Source organism: Scophthalmus maximus, chromosome 4 (genome assembly GCF_022379125.1).
Source record: "Scophthalmus maximus strain ysfricsl-2021 chromosome 4, ASM2237912v1, whole genome shotgun sequence".
Classification (NCBI taxonomy): Eukaryota; Metazoa; Chordata; class Actinopteri; order Pleuronectiformes; family Scophthalmidae; genus Scophthalmus; species Scophthalmus maximus.
Window position 1 is genome coordinate 25,921,608 of NC_061518.1, and position 20,324 is coordinate 25,941,931.

Consider the following 20,324-nt stretch of genomic DNA (forward strand, 5'->3'; position numbering starts at 1 on the left):
TGTATATAGCTGTATGTCTTGAATCTCCAAAATAAAAACCTTTAGCGTACCTGGTGTGGTTGATGTAAAAACAAATGTGGTTGGAGACTGGCTGGTTGTAGTAGAGGTTGCAGTAGGCAGCTTTGTTGTCGGGGGAGATACTGGGCATGGGTATGACACATGGTCAATGATACCGTCCTTCTTGCACACTGCTGTCATGCAGTTACCATGTCCATCTGTTGTGTTATAAATTGTATTGCCAGGGGGATATTTGTTTCCATGATATGTGCAACTACAGGCTGTAAAAAGAGGATACATATTATTAACATACCAACCTAACCTGATGAGTATGCATTTTTTAAAACCCATAATATATCAAAATGTAAATATACCTTGTGCATCGTAATGGCATTTGATGGTCATTGAACTGCATGTGCTTCAAGGGAAAAAACATTTTTTTCTGATTCACTCTCAGTTCAAACCTGCCAAAAAGTCTTATTACCTTGGTTAACAGATGGAATATGCAAGACCTACCATGTGTAACAGTTTTTGGTTGTTGGCACTTCGTCACCATTGTCATAGTGTCTCCCATCTTTATCGTAGCAGCCACATTGTTCTTTTACAACACATGTCATTGTATCCTCATCAAAGTATGGCTGAACAGGAGGACACTTTGGATAGCAACCTAATTGAGAAACAGACACCTATTCATACAGTGCAAGGTATGGGTACTTTTTGGTATTATTAAAAACAGGGATAGCAACAGCTAAAAGTGGTACGTTTTTTCTTTTCCCGTATTTGAATAGTGATAATGTTTAAGAACTTTTTTAATGCGACTGTAAAAAAATGACTGTCTTTACTGTCTTGTCTTTAATAATCCATCACAAATTTATAAAATTCATTTGAATTAGGTCATGTTATGAAAAATGTTGTACCTTCTAGAGGAGGTATCTCTGTGGAGCAGCTGCCTGAGGGGTTCCTGCAGGTTTTCATACAAGGAGATCCACATGGCATGTAGTGCCATTCACATTCACCAGGGGGGTTGTAGTAATCACAGAAGAGAGCTTGAAAAAAAGGAAAAAATCATTATGGGCATCGTGTTGTATATTTTTACCTTAATATTAGGCAGACATGGAACTTTGACTTGTGGAAATTTCATTGAAAAAGGCCTTTTTTATTTTTGTTTAACATTATGCAACCCTGATAACTTAGTCTTTCCCTTTTTTCTTGAAACATGGATTTACCTGAGAAGAACTATATGCTCCTCAACAAGCAATTTTTCATCCTATAGTTACTTACGGCAGATTTTAGGTGTTCTCCATCGTACACAGACACCTTCTTGATTACAGGATTCAGCGTAAGCAGCCACAGCAGTGCAGAAGCACTCGCAGTCTCCACCAGTGTCACAAGCACATGAATCAAACGCACATGCTTCATAGTATGGAGAAGGATCCACCTGCAGTGTTTGACGAGACAGTGGTGAGTTCAATGGTTAGGAAACCCCACAAGACAAAATGGAGGAAAGGCACTCCTGCACTTACATATTACAGTTTTTTCTACTACATTCATCGTATTAAGCAGGTATAGCTAGATACTTTCCAAATCAAAATTTTAGTACAGAGCATACAGTATGTGTAGATTTAGAATGGGACACATTGTTAGAGATTAAACTACCCATTATATATAAAAAACCTCACCTCAATGAACAACAAATATTAAAATGCTGCACAAATGTCAATGCATTGGTAATAATAATCAAATATTATAGTGTAATATATTATGATTTAAAATTGCAAAAGGATTCTTATAATACATTTTCTTGGTAATACATCTATATAGTACTTTTAATGGCAGGATTTTGTCATGGTGATTGAGTAATCCTGAATACTTGTTTCACCACTGAATGTATGACTGCAGAGTGTATGCACTGGCAAACGTGAACGCATCCATGCATGACTACATGTTATGTAGCATGAACAGAACAATTTAAATGCCTTTTAGTTTTTGATGTTTATCTTATCAAAAAAGGAAAACATGGCCTGGTGCTACAGAACATTTAATGGGATTCATTTGCTGAAAATCAAAGCAAATCACATAATTTGTCTTTGCCTTTTCTTGGAAAGATGCCGACCAGGAGTAAGCTTGAAAGTGTGCTGAATGTAAAGTAAATGTGTAAAATAGATAGGAGTCATTCTCTGTGGACCATGGGTGTCCACATGACATTTCTGCAGCTTGACGACTGACCTATGTTAAATGGACCACCAGACTAACTGAAAAACTCACCAAAGTGTGCATCATTATATGCTGTTGCTTGCAGGATAAAAACAGAAGAAAAACATAAAGACAAACTTGACTTAAACAATGACCTACAATGGAGTGGCAGGAGGAGAAGATGTCACTCAGTATGATGCTGCACTGTTTCTGGGCCCACGACTGTCTGTATGGCTTTTCTGTGCAGGGGTTGCTAATGCTCTGAGCATCAGGGCAGCTTGGCAAATCCTTCCAGCTGTTTCCAAACACCAGTGGGCTGACTACCACTGCATGGCACCTTGTAGTGAAGTCGTTATTTGCATTGTTGTCATAGTTGCCACACAGCCCACACACACGACCCTGAAAAAAAGCTCCTTTTATCATGTTGTTAAACATCAAAATAAGGGTCATCATTTTTTTCCCATTAAAATCACAATCTTAATTCATATATTACAGGATTACCTTATATTTTTGGCTGAGCTTGATGAACAAGCTGGTCTTCCTATCCCACATGAGAATAAGTCCATTGTTGGCTTCGATTACCAGGTAGTTGCCCATAGTGCTGTAATGGAATGGGGCTACTTCTTCCTTTCCACTTGAAAGCAACTGATAGTTTCCCTCTGTGAGAATCAGTTCTGCTCTCTGAACAAAAGAACAGACATTGATTATTAGTTTTCAATGTGTGTGTTGTACATAAATCACATCAGATATTAATGAACTAATTATTCACGTTGAAAATTTTGCTGATGTATATTGGATAATTTGTTGAGAACAAAATGACGAAAGAACAGTGAATGGACGATTTGGTTGTACTGTATTGGAGCACAGTTCATCGTATGGGTTGGTGGACTCGTTGAAAAATTTTAATCACAGGCTGATTCAACTTGCTGGAGTTTAATTACGACAACTCATTATGTGACTCAATATATATATATATATATGAAAATGAAGTGTTTACTTAGGTGCTCAATATATTGAGGAGATTTCTAGATGGACACACACACGTAGATTGTGTAGTGAGTTTCCGAAGCCTATCCTGTCCCAGTCTTAGTTCCCCGTGTAGTTCCATTCCATTCCATTCCATATATATGGTTTTAGATAATGGATAATATATCTATATATGTACAGACTGTTTACCTCCAGGAAGATCTTGATGGTCTTAGAGCAGGTGGTTCCTGTGGTTCCACATGGAACATTCTCAGTGATCACTCTGAAAGTCCCATTACTCTGAGCACTGCCACAGTAGTCCTGAGGAAACACAAACACAAACACACACACACACACACACACACACAAATAACATTTGTTGTAATTTGTCTGCGAAACCATTGCTCCATTATCATGGAGAGTTTCCACACAATAACTGTTACAAGCCATAGTACAATACCAGCCCCTTGCAGGAAGAATATGAATTTTGTTCAAAATACTGATGAGCTTTGTATTTACTATTTCCAATTTCTCTCTGATATTGTCTGGTGTTGACATGCACTTCACTTTCATCATTCTGTTCACCAGCTCCTCTTGTGTGCATTCTTACCTGAGCGAGAACGTATTCACAGTTGCCATCAAAGGTGAAGCGCTTCCGATCAAAGGTCATGTAGTGTCCAGCACCATAGACAGAGCAGGTTCCATCACACTGATTGGTAGAGCAGATCCATTTTCTATCTTTACAAGTGCTGTAAACAGATGCAGCATAGATGGAATCAGGCTTAAAAAAAGTCTTTTTTTGCTCGTCACAGATATTGGTGTAACCAAAGGAATTAGGTACCGGGCACAACTTTTCTTACTTTACAATGTTTCCATCGACTTGTGATTCACATACCAGGTGTTGCAGTCCACCCTGGTGGTCTCTCCAGGGTGGTAGGAGATGCCATTGTGAACACAGGGACAGGCCTCTGGCTTGATGCAGTGCCCTTTACCATCAGATACCATCCCAGGTGGACACATGCAACCAGACACACACCCTGTGGTCACCTGGAAGCAAAAGATCAAACGAGTCGACAGTGACAGCGTAGAAAATGTTTAACTTCACCTCAGAACTCAGCACCAATAATAAATATAGAAATCCATTTTTGCATGTACATTTTCCTTTATGTTGGTGAAACGGAGGACTCACACAGGCCATGTCTAATGTGTTGCAGCTCTTATCACACTCGGTTCCTTTTGCAGCTGGACCATTGGCAGAGCAGTTGAAGAACACCATGGGGGGAGCGCAGGTTGCTGAGAAAAGACATTCATTTTGCTCATGAGAATAAGCTTTTGCTTTTTCTCTCAATTTTCCTCTTCACTCTCTGTTCCTGGGACACCAGACCCACATGCTGAGCTACTACAGCTTTTGGAGGTCAAACGCTGACACATCTAGAAACCCTGGTTCTCTTGTATTTTAAAAAAGAACCATAAAACTATTTGGCGTCCTTGACTATTAGTAAGGGCTTCATGGCTCTTTTTATTTATTCATATATTTGTTTGTTTTTTAAGAAGCACATTGCTTTGAACTTGTTTTCACCTGGATTTTGTACTGCAAATAGTATATTTGAATAGATTACTTCACAGCTAAGCTCAAGACATACTGTTTCCTAGTCCACAGCAGTTACAGACATCATTTTAAGGTAACTGAGTACAGATGTACTGAGTAATTAGTACAGTACTACTCTATACCTTTTGAGTTAGATCAGTTAGTATCACTTATAGGCTGCTAATTATGTGTAACGTGTAACTTACCTGGCTGTACCTCCCCAATGCAGCTGAGTTTGCCCTCCTTACAGGTGCTAAGGGAGAATAAAAAAAATTATGCGATATATATATATAACCCTTAGTACAACATTTAAAACCAAACCAAATTGGATGACATGTCTTTGAACTCATGCGAGAGAGTCAGTAATTTTATCATGAGTGAAACTCTTTAATGCATCTGCTTTATATTTTAATGCTAAAATCATTAGGGACTGGGGCTTTTAAGGCTATGACATGATGTATAATGTACAAAATCACATGCAATACAAAACACAATGCACAAGACTATAATATAGCTGAACCATCTGTGGCCACTGTGTGGATATGAGGACGTAATACAGAACTGTTGTGGAACCACTGTAAACAACTACTGTCAATGCAAAGTAACTAAAGTCTGCTCCAAAATAACCCTGCATATCGTTTGATGACATAATACATTATATTAATTCAATATTAAAATAGTAACAGCCAATGAGGAAACTAGAACATTCAGCCATAATCAGACCAATGGTGTAACTTTATCAATCAGTCAGTCATTGACATTTTTGTATCTGTGTTGTGGCCCAACCAAATATGTAATTTTCATACCATATGACTCCGTCCTTGTTGATAACCTCTCCAGGAGACACCACAGAGCTTTTGTCATAGCAGGGACAAGCCTCAGAGGCGACACACTTCCCAGAGTCATCCAGATAGGTTCCCTCCGCACAGATACAGCCGTCGATCGGCGGGAAAGAGAAGTGGCAGCTGAGATCTGTGGTACCGAGGCAGCGGCAGGTGCGACCGCTGAACGTGATGTTGTAGGAGTAGACCATGGTGCTCGGACAGGAGCTGGCATATTTACCTGAGGAGGTCAGACCACAGAATCAGTGAAAAACAATTTGACTGCTGCACATTTCCGGTTCGTTACACAGATCAACAAGTGGTCGGTGCATGGGGTTCCCAAAAAACCCGTCTAACCCAGTCCCTGTGGGTGTATTTAGCTCTCTCAGAATAATGTCGTCTTCTCACAAATAGAATGGCTATCTCCATAGTAACACTGCCTCTGTCTGAGTATGTTTTATATTTACCACAGTGCGTCTCGCAAGATGCCTTTCAGCTATAACCTAAAAGCAGCGACTATGACACCCCAAGACAACCTTTGGCTAGCCATCAACTGTCCTATCATGCTTCAGATAAGATATCTCATAGACTTCTATAGAAACTGACTTATTTTTGCAACCAATGGTGTCACCCTCTGCTGGTCATTCCAGAGAACACAGGTTTAAGGCACTTACATATTGGCTTCACTTTTTGGACAAGGTGGCTACGTACATGTTTCCAAATGTACCTTATTTGCTATTCACATCCAGTACTGTATGTGGATCCACAATGAGCATGTCAGATTTGATGCTCACAGCTCACAGCCACTAGTCAGGAGATCTAACACTTGGATTACCATGAGACTCTCAATGAAGTGTCCTACTTTAAATTCTTTTAAAACACACTGATAGCGGATTTGCCCTAGATGATCAAAATCGGAAATGCCAGTGTTTTCAGATATGAGTGTTAGACCTGGATGAACAGTTTCAATGACCTATGTCAACCATATGAAGATGCTGTTGTCATGATAAATATGATCTCAGTTACAGTATTTTGCCACATTCATGGACTATATCAGAACTGCAACTTCTGATATCAGCCATGCTCATATCCAGCTGTAAAATTTTGCTAATCGAAGGACATGTTCTTCGATCAGATGCTGTTTTTTATTATCTAAGCTTCTACTGGACAACTTATTATTTATTGTTACAATTTATGTAAGAGTCTTCTTAGTATATAATATGAAACAATTAATTTCAGGGCACGATAGGCCAAATGTCAGCTAAAAACGATTCACACCTCCATCTCCTCTTTGTCTCACTGTTTTCATTGAGTGTTATGATGGTAGTTTCAAAGGATGGATGTGAAATACATTTTTAAATGTTAGAACATTTCAAATTTAATGATAACTTTAGCATAAACATGTATTTGTCAGATACTACTGTGTGGTTTATGAGGCTATGAGAATGCACATTTGTTAACACTAATACATAATGTATTATGTCATCAAACAATATGCAGGGTTCTTTTGGAGCTGACTTTAGTTACTTTGCATTGACAGTAGTTGAGTACACTGGTTCCACAACAGTTCTGTAATATGTCCTCATATCCACACAGTGGCCACAGATTGTTCAGCTATATTATAGTCTTGTGTATTGTTTTTTGGAGCATTGATGGGAGAGGATCGAATTTTTCTAAACAACTGATTTAAGTCCTTCCATAAAGCCAACCCAGAGATAACATGAGGCGAATGAAAACCTGGTTAGAAGAGTAAACATGATCCCTTGTCATGCGCTCACTATGGTGCCATGCTGCCCTCTAGTGGAATGTTAGAGTACTGCTGTTCTTACTTTATCTCTCCCAGGATTATTAGCTTGGCTTTTACCATCTCTATCTCTCTGTCTCTTGATCTTCTCCGACAGCAGTGTCCTCTGTGGTCTGGTGTAAAGAGGAAGTGAGGCTTTATACTCTGGTTGCTGGTTCAACTCTTGCTTGATATTGGTGTTTTGATCACTTACTACTGAATTTTCTTGTATTCAAACAGTGCAGACTATTTCTGCAACCAAAGCAAGTAACACAGCAGATAGTCAAATTGAATAAAAAGAGGTTTGAAGATAAATCATTTAAGGGCTATCTGATATGACATGCTATTAACATCCCGAAAGAAATAAAGAAAGACATTTTGTGCAGCTATCCTGGAAAACTAAACCTGTTGTAGTTTGAAGGTGGAAAAGATGATACATAACACTTGGGGGTTAAGGTCTCCCACGCGGTCTCCCACCCTTTAAGAGACTCTGCCTCACACCTGAATGAAGGTGAGCTGTATGTTGGTTACATTATTTTTTATTTTGATATATTTTAAATACCACACAAACAGGAAAACATTTGTTCAAACATGCTGTCAAGATCAGACAGGAGTTTGTTGATTAATCCTGAACACTGTGATGCAGAAAGCTGAATTTGAGCTCTATGTTTAAAAAAAAGGCAGCTTGTCCTTTATGAGTAATAATCCCACTGTATATGTTTCTATCTATGTGAACACAACATGGATTCTCCCCTATAAGTGACATATTTTTAATAATAATAATTTATTAAAATGCATGACGTTGGGTGGTTAACGTTGTCATTGTTCGATCTGGTGGTGAGTCTGTTAAGGTCTTTCTTTCTGTTGAGAAACTTAGAAGAAATTTAGCTTATTTGCTCTTAGGAGGAATGAGCCATGACGAATAAGAAATACACTTGAAAACAGAGAAAGTGAGGATGTGAGACTAGAAGTTTTCTGACTAAGACTGATGTCTGCTTAGATCTGTCTGGGTGAAATGAGGCACATAAACAGTGGGCATGTTTGTTTTTAATGAAATGGCAATGGTGGGGACAGATCAAAGTTTTAATATTTACGGTCAGAATTAAACCTCATGTTATCCTGAGCTGCACTGATAGATTAAACATGTAATCGCTCATTAATGAGCGATAATTTTGGTGCAGAGAACAGTACAGTAAGTGCACTTATGTGCATTAAACCCCCTGTCAAACCAATAATCTGCAATGCCAATGGTTTCTCCATTGCTTTTGGTCAGTAAGCCTCCGGTCTCAAATGGCCGCGTGGTGCGTAGACCCCAGTGTACTATTTTACAACAATAAAACAACAAAAAAGTGACAAAAAAACTTGATTGAGTGAGGTAGTTCACCTGAATGGACACACTCTGCTCTCATTATGTTTTAAGTTGTGGTGTTTTTGCACATTTGTAAGAGCACACTGTGCAGTGAATGGTTTAGGAAAGAATTCTAAATTAGGAATTTAGATTAGATGGGTGATGAACCTGGAGCTCTGCGTCTCTCCGAAAGACCCCAGAAGCACGGATGTTTGTCACTGCATCCCTCTACTCACCACAGATGCTCTTCCTCCAGCCGCTGATCTGGATCCCTGCGGCTGCACATGCGTGGACATAAGAGGAGACTGCGGCACACATGCAGTCCTCGCTTCTCTCACAGTTACAGCTGTCATACATGCAGTTCTGTGAGGAGACACAATAAAGAAATAGCACTGTGAGGGCCCACCACAGACTGGTCTGAGTGCAGTCCACAAAAATGTGTGAGACTTCACCTCTTTGTAAGAGTCAGGACTGATCTCTGGGTGACAGGGGGCGAACACTCCCCGAGGATCACTCAGCATGGAGCACCAGTGCAGGGCGTACTTCTCTGTCAGTTACACACAAGAGCAAATTAGGGGATTCTGATGAGGCCACAGTGATAACAGAGACGCATTCAAATGAGTCCGACTTACCATTGTCCAGACTGAGACTGCAGGGGTTCTGAAAGATCCTCTGAATGTCTGTGCAACTGGCATGCGTCTTCCAGCTGTTGACAAAACCGGCTGCTGTGGCATCTTGGACGCCACTGAGCTTCAGAAAGTCGTCAGCTTGGTTACTGTTGAAGTTCCCACACAGACCTGCAGGCGGACACCATCATGTTAATGACATCACCTAAGCCTTTATTTGGAAAAGAAAATTGTTCACTGTGATCACTGATCACTCCCAGGAAAAAGTGATAAGTGGAAACACGCAACACAGCCGAACGTTTTGGAACGACAGAATAAATTAGTTAATGAAGCTCTGTTAACTCATAGCTAAACACATTGCGTTCCCATTAACGGCTGATAACGGATATCTATATCTGAAAGTTGTTAGCACTATAGCCCACTATGATCTAAATTGAAAAGAAATCAGCTGTAGGCCTGTGTGTGGGCCTGTGCGCTTGGATTTTGCAACTCTCCCTAAAATGGGTCCAAGCTAAGTCCAAGGCTAAAAGACTTTAGATGCTGGAACAGCTGCTTGGCTTTCTCATTATGTTTTGCGTTTCCTTTTTTTTATTCCCATATGCATGAAAATGATTCAACAGTGCCACAACTAATTGGGTTCTGTGGGATGTTTCCAGTCTGAGAGCACATACTGATCATTTCAATGCATTTACCACAGGTCCTGTCCTTGTAGTCACTGCTCACTCTGATGTAAAGCTGCATGACTGGCTGCAGCTGCACCTCCAGCAGAACGCCGACAGATGTCCGGACCAGCAGGTAGAAAGAAGACCCGCTGAAGGCGGAGATCCCAGCTACAGGTACAGAGGGAGTTTGAGGGTTTGTTAAATGGATGGTGGGGACCTGACATGCTGCCAATGTGGCTGGTTCAGGAAAATGGTCCAAAGGTACAGCATATTACTGTAATGAGATATTAATAAATGAGCTAAGCTGTAGAGTTTAGTGACTCTCACCAGCAGAGAAGGGTAATTGAGCATAGATGCCATTCACAAAGACCTTGCCGCTGGGCTGGATGGTGATCACCTTTATATGAAAGCAGACAACACGGTTAAGGAACATGACATGACGTTCACAGTGATGAATGATTCAACTCAACCTAGGTCCAAGATTAACGGCAATTTTTTATGCTTTGCCATGTCTTCCTTGTGGGGATAAAAATCATGTCAATATAGTGTGTGTGTGTGTGTGTGTGTGTGTGTCATACTCACATTAGCCCCTCCAGATAGAGCCAGCGTAACAGACTTGAGGCAGGTTTCACTCTCAGTCAGTCCACACTGAGTCAGTTCTCCCTGTACCACAAACTGGGTTCCATTGCAGTCCTACACATACAGACACAGAGCTGGTCACTCATATTTTACATTTGGTACTATTCATTTAAATCAATAAAGTATTTTTTTTAATAATAGTTAAATAGTATAGTTTGGTCTAAGTACAACAATAAATCAAAACAAATGCAGCCAGCCCAGCAGCTTGTATTTGATATATACAAGAGCAGCAGAATTATAGTCAATTTTGCTTTTGTCTGATGTTTCCCATTAGGTAAAATATATTTTTCCATTAGGTACTATCCATTTAAATCAATAAAGTGATTTCTAAAAGTAAAATAGTTAAGTATACATAGTTAGTGTAGTTAGGTCTAAGTGTCAAGAGTATTTAAAAACTAAGGTAACAAAAAACGTACTGAACAAAATCCAACTCTCCAAACCTCTAATCCAAAACTCCAAAATATACTACAACAGCATTGGTTTTTGGTGTGCCACCCCAGGATTTTCAGTCGCCCCTGGCAACCCCTGTGAAAAATGTCTGGGGTCGCCACTTGTGTGTGTGTGTGTGTGTGTGTGTGTGTGTGTGTGTGTGGTGTGTGTGTGTCCCAACGATGCAGAATACCTTTGTCAGAATGTAGGAACAGTCCCCATGAAAGGTATAGACCTTCCCATCGAAGGTGTTGACGTGAGCCCCTCCCTCCACAGAGCAGCTTCCTGGGCAGTTCCCCTCTGTACACATCCACCGACCGCTCTCACACACACTGTCAGCACAACACAGTTTAATCTTAACTGCCAGTGGATAGTCGACGAATTCATTTGCAGTCGCCTGCAAACAGTATAGGCTGCGCTGTACTGACCATACAGTACAATCTACAAAGCCATCTTCCATGACGTGTAACGATCCTTTAACAATCAGACAGGCGGCCATGCTGTACAGTGTATGACATACCAAGTTTTACAGTTACTGGAGTAGGACTCTCCTGGTCCGTAGGTTTTGCTGTTATAGCTGCAGGAGCACTTGCTCAGTGGAACACAACCCTTTGTGTTTAAATCATCCAGCACCATCCCTGAAGGCGACCAAAGCATTTCTTTATTGTAGTGTGTGTGTGTGTGTGTGTGTGTGTGTGTGTGTGTGTGTGTGTGTGTGTGTCTCTGCTGTACCTGCAGGGCAGAAGCATCCGTCGATACAGTGGTTGTCACAGGTGTGGCTGGCCTCTGGGTTGGAGCAGGTGTCAGAACAGGGACTCCCACACTCTTTGTACTCCATATTGTGGGGACATGATTTCCCTGTGAATACAGCGGATTCTTTCTCACGACTTGCCTTACATAATCTCTCAGATAACATTCAAAGGGCTGGAGCCTGGCTCCTGCGCCCGCAGGTGTAAAGTATCGTCTCCTGAGCTGTGAGAAGGGCTGGGGTTGACCTCAAGCATCAGCTCACCCACTCTGACCTCAGTGTTGGCTTAGTGATGTAAATACATGCAACAGTGCAACAGTAGACAGCATTTTTACAGTAGCCCAGTAGCACAGTCTAATATTCATGAGAATCACATCCCGTTAGTGAGTGTGTTTAGTGAGTACAGGCTTGTGTTGCCCTCGTCTTGTTTCGTCTTGGTTGTGTGACAGTGACGGTGTGTGAGGGCTTGTAGTTGGTCAGTTTAGTCACAACTCTAGTGTTCATGATCTTATTTAAGGTAAGTGAACTACCCTTCTCATTTTCCATTAAGATTATGGAGAAAAAAACAACAACTTTTCATATGACACAAGGCTGCAACACATTCACAATATTCTGTATCTACTTATTTAAAAGTAATATGTGACTGTAATACTCAAACTCAAGATGCCACATCTTTTAGTGTGGCCCATTGAGGCTGTGCCTTCTTAATACTGACAGTCTTAATTCAGTTGCTTGAATAATGCCTGATGTACACACCTCGCTGTTCACTGACAGTGTCGTCAGAATGGCTTGAAATTACCAAATTTAATATTCTTAATTGTTCACCTCTTTGTCACATTTTTCTTCTTGGATTTTTTCCAAGCGGATATCTAATCAGCAGTGTGTCAAGTGCACGCAATTAAATAGATCATAACGTACATTATCTCTAAGTCGAGACCTCACCCACCCCACAATGAGCAGCACTTGGAAACTGACTCCCTTTTAACAGGAAGACGTTTCTAACAGAACGGGACTTAGTTGTGGGCCGAACAATCTGCCTCAACCGGTTGGGGAGAGAGTGGTAGAGAGAAGAACGAGACCAGGAAAAGTTGTGTAACTGTTGTTTTAAGCAGTCAGACTTGTTCTTGTAATGATAATAGTACATAATACACAGTAAATACTCACAGCAGAGCTCTTTGGTTCTCCAGTTGTGAGGCTTGCCGCCGGCATGGACACACTGTCTGGAGAACTCGGACACAGTGCCACACAGGCAGAAGGGGTCTGCGAGATCATCAATGCCGTCGCCGCATTGGCAGAGGTCTGCGACGCAGGCTGAGGTGAAGGCGTCGACATCTAGCAGACTGTGACAGCTGTTGAAGGCCGGTGCCGTGAGGATCTGCTCACACAGAGGTTTCTGCAGGGCCGACAGACAGGCAGGCAGGCAGGCAGACAGGCAGAAAGACAGGCAGACGGACAGACAGACAGACAGACAGACAGAGCAAAGACGGTGCAAGTTGAAACACTTCTGCATCTATTCTCTCAGGCCACATATATTGTCCAGGGTTAACCCCTCGCCAACTTGGGAAGTTTCTGAGAACCGGAAGTATGAGCCACTGGCAGGTGATGATTATTTACCTAAAGGCTACTGCTGACATGGTGCAGGTAATAAAGGTCATAAAATTAGGTATGATAACAGCTTCATACAACTCATATCATTAGAAAATTTCACATATTTTACCATATATGTTGTTTTTCAAGGAACCACAATTATCGGGTGTCAAACTTCTGCACTTGTGAAAAAATACAATATATACAAACATAGCAACTAATTAATTCACCAAGTCCAGTGTCCAGTGTCACGGAGGACAAAGTATCCCAGTAATACATGGCAAATGGTAAAAGGACTGTATTTATATAGCACTTTTCTAGACTTTTGGGCCACTCAAAGTGCTTTACAGTACAAGTCACATTCACCCATTCACACACACATTACATACAGCAATGATATTTACTGCACTTTTTCTCACACATTATTCATGTATTGCTGGCACAGCCATCAGGAGCAATTTAGGGTTAAAGTGTCTTGTCCAAGGACACTTCGCCACAAGGACTGAAGGAGCCAGGGATCGAACCATCAACCTTCTGGTTAGTGGATGATCCTCTCTACCTCCTGACCCACAGTGCTAATATAAATATAAGTCATAGAACCGAAAAGACAACCACGTACTGTCAGAGCAGTTCCCCAGATAGTTTTAGTGTAAGCTAATACTGTATATTAAAGATTACTGATACTACTGTAGACTGATAGGGAAAAACAGGGGCACAGGTACCTCTGTTTGATTGAAATATTTACGACAATATTACAATATTGATCAAGCACAAATCGCCTACAGTGTCACTCTTCTGCTCTGTAAACACCAGAAACAGATATAATTATGATTATAATGCTATATTATAAGTACGATGCAGTGTATGCAGTGCCGGGAAGCGTTTTCTCATTCCGAATGTTCAGTGATATATTAAAAAGTTCCCTGTGGAGTTTTAAATGTCATGCAAGTGCCGCCATACACGGTCCTCCCAGCAGCGTGTCATTATTACCGCGGGTAAACAGGTGGTGCTACCATGGCAACACATGCTGAGGTGTGTCGACAAAGGGAAAAAAGGAATACTTGGATTCTAATACTTTTTTTCTGAGGAACTAAATGCACTCCACATGTTTGTTGGACCTCAGGGATACACACAATATGTTTTTTTGTGGTTAACACTGAATGTAATGTAACGTTTGATGTCAGGGCCAATTTAAGCTTTGTGGACGATGACTGGATTGTGACAGTAATTAGAACGTAGATAGACTTTCATCATTAAAGTTTTTGGTTAATAGATTCTTCATAACAAACGTTATGTTGGCAATATGTGTCAGTCTGGTAACTGCTCCAATGTGGGGGAACAACTGCTGCTACAGCATGACACCGGTGGTACGCAGCTCAGCATATTGACTACGAGTAGAGATGAAGCCACTGCATTGACACCATGAGGCATGTACTTATCTGAAAATAACTACCCGAAAGAGCCTATGCAAACAAGATACTTTCCAAGGAAAAACTGTGCTGTATTATTGTGTAGAATTATTTATTTCCTGTTTTGATTTCCATATATCACTACATTTCCCTCACCATGTCGTTGCAGCTCTGTGGTGATTCCTTGGTGTTGCCAGAGCAGCTTTCAGTTGGACCATTCATTTTCCAGAAGTTGGCAAAATTCACCGGGGAAATTTTCACACCTGTCAGAATAATATCACAGATTAGTTCTGTTGCCATGTCAAAAGTGACTAACTTGTTCGAGTGAGTCACAGTTTACCGTGACTGTAGAACTCGTTGTAGAGCTGGACCCCATTAAAGTCTCCACAAAGCCCACACGTTTGGTTTTTGTACTTCAGGTCTAGCTCCACCTGCCAGGACACACACACACACACACACACACACACACACACACATTAAAATTAATTAAAGACACATAAAAACATAAAAAAATGAATCTTGATATTTTACTATACTATTATCTTGATAGATTATACAGATGTATGAATAGATAGATAGATAGATAGATCAGTATCAGACAGCAAGTGAGAACAGTCAGTTCTTGAAGGATCTGAGCACCTAATTGTGATGGCTAGACAACTAGGTTAGTGAGTCTCCAAAATGATGGGCCTTGTGGGATGTTCCTGGTGTGCAGAGGTCAGTGCCTACCAGTAGTGGCCCAAGGACAGACAAACAGTGACCCGGCGAAAAGGTCCTGGGCGCTCGAGGCTCTCTGGTGTGTGTGGTGAACAAAGCTGGCCAATATGGATCAGTCACACAGAAGAGCTACTGTAGGACAAACTGCTGAAAACCTTAATGCTGGCTATAAGACTAAAAACTGACAGAACGCATCACAGCTTGCTGCGTAACCACAGACTGGTCCCTGTCCACTGCCAGAAGCGGCTAACGTGCATGGCCTCCAGTTTCCCCAGATCTTAATTAGGTCAATCATCTGTGGGATGAGCTGGAAAAACAAGTCCGATCTATTGAGATCCATCCATCTCACAAATTACTGAACTCGAAGGACATGATATTAATGTCTTGGTGCCTGATAGAGGACACCTTTTGGAGTCAATGCCTAAATAGATCAGGCAATGGGGGGACCTACACGGTAAGGTTGTGACTGATCAGTTTGTATGTACACACACACACACACACACACACACACTGTAAACATATTCTGTGCAGACACATGATCCTACCAGAAAAGAGTCCTCCTCATTCCAGACAGCAACCAATCCCAAGTTTGCTTTGATTTTGATGTAGGTTGGGGTTTTCTCGATGAACAATCCTGAGTGACTGTACGGTAAATTGGCTCTGCAAAAAAAATAAATGAATCCAAAAATCAAATCCCATTATTTTTGCCTACACATGTTCTCTAAATTTTTGTTCATAGAGCCTTGTGGGAAGGAAGGCATGTAGAGGTAGTAAAATTAATTATATTTTAAGCGAAATTTACTTTTGTGTCTAATGTCTTTAGGTCCTGACAACACTGTTCTCATTATTATCACTTCAGGCAATAAGCACAACTCTCTAAGATCAATCATCCCAAAGCATCAAATATTTGCATCAAACAGTTATTTCTTTAAAAAATATATTTTCCAAAATAAATGTTCTTAACTCACGACAGTTCACAGCAGCGTTTATAGAAACACTATAAATAGATTTTTACATTACATTCGTTTAGCAAACGCTTTTGTCCAAAGCAACTTACAATAAGATTTCTTAGGTAAGATACCATTGGTGCTTTCGCATTTCATCAGCGAATGAGACATTATTACATTTGATACATATGTAGCATCCAGTCTGATGCAAAAAAAATATGCAGGCACAGTGTTCAGATGTTGAGGGGTTTTTAGAGTAAACTTACAATTTGCCATCAATGACCACTGAGCCGTTTGACAGCTCCACAACTGAACCGTCCAGCTTCATTATGATGTGTTTGATGGTGGGGTGGCCGCCAGCCTCAGCTCGTCTTATCTGGATGTCGAAGTCGTTGTAGCTGCCCCTGCATGAGGAGGTCAGGACGTAGTTGCAGGTGGAGTGCAACTGGAACACGTCTCCATCAAAGGTCTTGAAGTGGAAGTTTCCCCATGTACTGCAAACCTGACCGTTGTGGATGGGACTCACTCCTATAAAGACAAATGAGCACGTGATACAACAAAAACAACCATACTTTACACAAGTCTTGATGAATGAAAGCTCACATACTGCCTACATAAGAAAATTGTCACTTTATCCTTACTACCAACAACCAACAAGCTCACCTTTTATTTTCTCAGCCATCTGGGACATGGAGGAAAACACTGCAGACTTTGCCTCTGTTGAAAGAAATAAGAATTATTTGTAAAGTAATCACTTATCAAATATGAAGGAGCATTAAAAAGCAAAAACTTAAACTGTTAAGCTGGTGAACTGTTGAAACTGTTATATTTGCCAGGCTGCCTAATATAGTATAATGCATGTACCGCTTTGCCAAGCACCTGCGATGGCAGACAGGGTCAGCCATAGCAGCCACTCGTTAGTCATAGCCATTTGCTGCTCCACACCAACACTGAGGCAGATGGGAGGGAGGCCCAGGTCTTTATACCAGGGGTGAGGTCTTCCTGCGGCAGGTGAGGGAGTGGCATTCTCATAGCTTTAGGTGATTCATGACTGATGGCCCTGCCCTAGGCTACGTCCCATTCATTTCACTCACACCTGGTGTGAAGGGTGAAGTTTCTGAGCATGAAAAGAGATATAAGATATAAGATATAATCAGAAATATGGCCCAACAAAACTGGTATTTCACTCACAAACCTGATCGTTGTGATTACATTTATTTTGATATCAATACATAATAAAACAGATTTTTTAGATATAGTTAGTTATAAAATAGTAGAAAATTATAGATACATTTTTTTTTTAAATATGGGTTTCATTTAAAAAAAAAGAAAAACTGTGTGTTCTTGTTCCTGTGTGGTGCATTGGACCAACAGTACCATCACATCGTAAAAACATCGCAAAACAGCAAAAGAAAGTTTTCAAAAACCTTGAGACTGTTTTTTTAACGTGAATACTAACCAGCAGCCAAAACATAAAATACTAAATTAGAAGACCCTTCCCCACTGTGCAGCAGGTGCTCCAGCAGCTACATGTACCATGTGGATAATGACAATCCCACCGCCACTTCAACTTCACCACAACTCCATCAGAACCATCCAGGTGAGATTCTGTTACACAGCTGGACTGTATGTCAAAATATCTACCCAGAATATCTAAGCCACAACCAGTCAACACCTTAATGTCTTAACTGCCTACTCTTCTTGCTTTACTGCTTGCCACTTTGCAACCTTACTCCACCGTAGCACCTACTCTTCATAAAGTATCTTAATCAATGTCGTGTGTTGGCATTGATGCAACTGGTTTTTTTTAGCTGCTGCTCTCCCTGCCTCACATTCCATGAAATCTCATTGAATGGTAGGGAGATGTTCTCTCCCTACCCCAGGCTTTCCACGTATGCATTTGGAATATTTTTATATTATTTTGTAATCTGATTGAAGAGACCCCTTTGAAGTGAGGGTTGAGGGACACCTTGATTATTATGCATGCATTGAATTAGTTTCTACCTGTAGCAATGGTCAGTCAGAAGAAGGTTTTACATAGATCAAGACTCTCCTGAGTGTTTGTTTTTATCAGCTTTATTTAATCATATTTTGCAAGTCATCTTTAACAATAGGAAGCAATACCATTGACTCAACATTAATGGAAAGCAGAGATTATCTCAATTCACTTCAGTTCATGACAGATCGTGATTGTGAGGAGTTGGTGCTGGGGGTGGAGACTTACCAAGTCATATAGTTGGACTCACAGAGTTCTGGCTCAGGAACTAGGGGGGCTGGACTCTATCCATCTCCAGAGTTCCACAGGGTGCGAGGTGCCAAGCTGGAGTGGGGTCTGGTCACTGGCTTCCTTCGGGAAAGCTTATGCCAGGGTGCTTCTTCCTGTTAAAAGGATGTTTGTTTGTTTTTCCTCAGTTGCCAAGTGCTTGCTCATTGGGGGAACTGTTGGGTTTCTCTGTAACATTGTGAGGTCTCAACCTTGTAAAGTGCCTTGAGATAATGTATGTTTTGATTGTGCTCTATACAAATAAAATTGAATTGAATTGAATTGAAAAGGAGGATCGTGTCGTGGAGCAGCGGACCAACTATTTACTATTCCAAGGTTATTAATGGGGTCATAGGTGTTTGCCCATCCAGTCTGTTTGTTAGTATTAAAATGCTGTTAATCCACTGTGGATGTTAACATATGAACTTGTGTTCGTACTGTGCTTTTACATGTACATTAACTTATCCTCTTTACAAATTTGGACATTTTTTAATCATTAGGGCCCGCGCGCCGATCAGCAGGCGGCTGGCGAAGGCCCTGTTGTTGACATTATCTTCCCTAATTGCTTGTTTCCCTGTTAGAATAAAGTTGTTTGCTTCTGATTCCAATGTAAACAAGGAACATGAATGTCTAAGGATACAACATCTTGTTGAAATCATGCCACAAAGAGCTGAGGCTGGTTTGGGAGCAAAGCGTGAACTACCCAGTATTAGATTGGTAATCGATATGGTAATAATATTCTAGGGTTACATATCGTAATCAATACTAGTGGAAGCTGCTAGTGCAAAATTTGTGAACTATGTCACAGTATGAAAGAAAACTTAATTGGCTGGAACCAAACATGAAAGTAAACAATATACACAGGTTTTAGCGGCAGAGCCGCTATGACAACTCAGCAAATCAGCATATTTTACCTGTCACTATATCTAGCTAAAGGCAAAGACAAGAACATTTTTCAGGACTGATTTCCCTGACATACAGTCAAAAGGTGTAGAAAGCACTTGGAATTGCACGTGATGAAACGTTACATTCCAGCCTGCTTCTGGTCAAGAACGACCAACATATTTTTCCCTTTTATTGTGGAGTAAGCGTCAATGATCCAGGATATCGTCATTATCCCTGTGGGACATTTTGCTGTGCAGTCAGCGATATTCACACATCCATTAGGATTTCGACAACGTATCCAGTGCAATAGACTGGGCCTCCTTCATATTCCTAAACTTGTCAAGGTCTGAAAGGTTGTTTAAGGCTGTGCATGCAATTTTGCTGCACAGTCTAGTGATGCCCTGCAACCTGAATTTACTTTTAAGGTTAAGAGACCTGTACCAGCAGATAAGTAATAAAAAAGAAGTAAAGAAAAGGTTCAGGCTGATTCAATTAATACATCAACTTGGGTGTGTAGCATAGCATTGCACTGTGATACACCTCCAGTGCACCTGTGGAAATGTAATATATATAAAATAAATTTAATGTCAACATCAGAGGCTCATAAGAGATAATATGATGGGGAAACCTGATCGTGGTTGAGGGGTTTTGAAAAAAGCTGAGAGGACATGACCTCAGTGTGTCCAGAAGTAGGGTTATGGCTCAGACTTGAATGT

The 20,324-nt window shown here is 40.8% G+C and overlaps 1 protein-coding gene across 1 annotated transcript in view; it reads right to left on the minus strand.

The window, feature by feature from the left end:
• Nucleotides 1-17,398, minus strand: part of LOC118302418 (mucin-5AC) — a 36,767-nt gene extending 19,369 nt beyond the window's left edge. Inside the window, exons 1-29 of the mRNA XM_035628525.2 lie at nt 17,325-17,398; nt 17,124-17,177; nt 16,727-16,988; nt 16,059-16,173; nt 15,137-15,227; nt 14,953-15,059; nt 12,965-13,193; nt 11,785-11,910; nt 11,573-11,690; nt 11,246-11,384; nt 10,567-10,677; nt 10,312-10,381; nt 10,015-10,152; nt 9,329-9,493; nt 9,149-9,243; nt 8,933-9,059; nt 5,551-5,806; nt 4,951-4,997; nt 4,346-4,449; nt 4,052-4,203; nt 3,767-3,905; nt 3,367-3,477; nt 2,692-2,871; nt 2,350-2,589; nt 1,279-1,435; nt 915-1,043; nt 514-664; nt 372-415; nt 51-278 (exon numbers count right to left, since the gene is read on the minus strand). Coding sequence (XP_035484418.2) covers nt 51-278; nt 372-415; nt 514-664; nt 915-1,043; nt 1,279-1,435; nt 2,350-2,589; nt 2,692-2,871; nt 3,367-3,477; nt 3,767-3,905; nt 4,052-4,203; nt 4,346-4,449; nt 4,951-4,997; nt 5,551-5,806; nt 8,933-9,059; nt 9,149-9,243; nt 9,329-9,493; nt 10,015-10,152; nt 10,312-10,381; nt 10,567-10,677; nt 11,246-11,384; nt 11,573-11,690; nt 11,785-11,910; nt 12,965-13,193; nt 14,953-15,059; nt 15,137-15,227; nt 16,059-16,173; nt 16,727-16,988; nt 17,124-17,177; nt 17,325-17,391 — 3,952 coding nt within the window. The 5' untranslated portion in view covers nt 17,392-17,398. The remainder of the gene's footprint in view (nt 1-50; nt 279-371; nt 416-513; nt 665-914; nt 1,044-1,278; nt 1,436-2,349; nt 2,590-2,691; nt 2,872-3,366; nt 3,478-3,766; nt 3,906-4,051; nt 4,204-4,345; nt 4,450-4,950; nt 4,998-5,550; nt 5,807-8,932; nt 9,060-9,148; nt 9,244-9,328; nt 9,494-10,014; nt 10,153-10,311; nt 10,382-10,566; nt 10,678-11,245; nt 11,385-11,572; nt 11,691-11,784; nt 11,911-12,964; nt 13,194-14,952; nt 15,060-15,136; nt 15,228-16,058; nt 16,174-16,726; nt 16,989-17,123; nt 17,178-17,324) is intronic.
• Between the last annotated feature and the right edge of the window lie 2,926 nt (nt 17,399-20,324).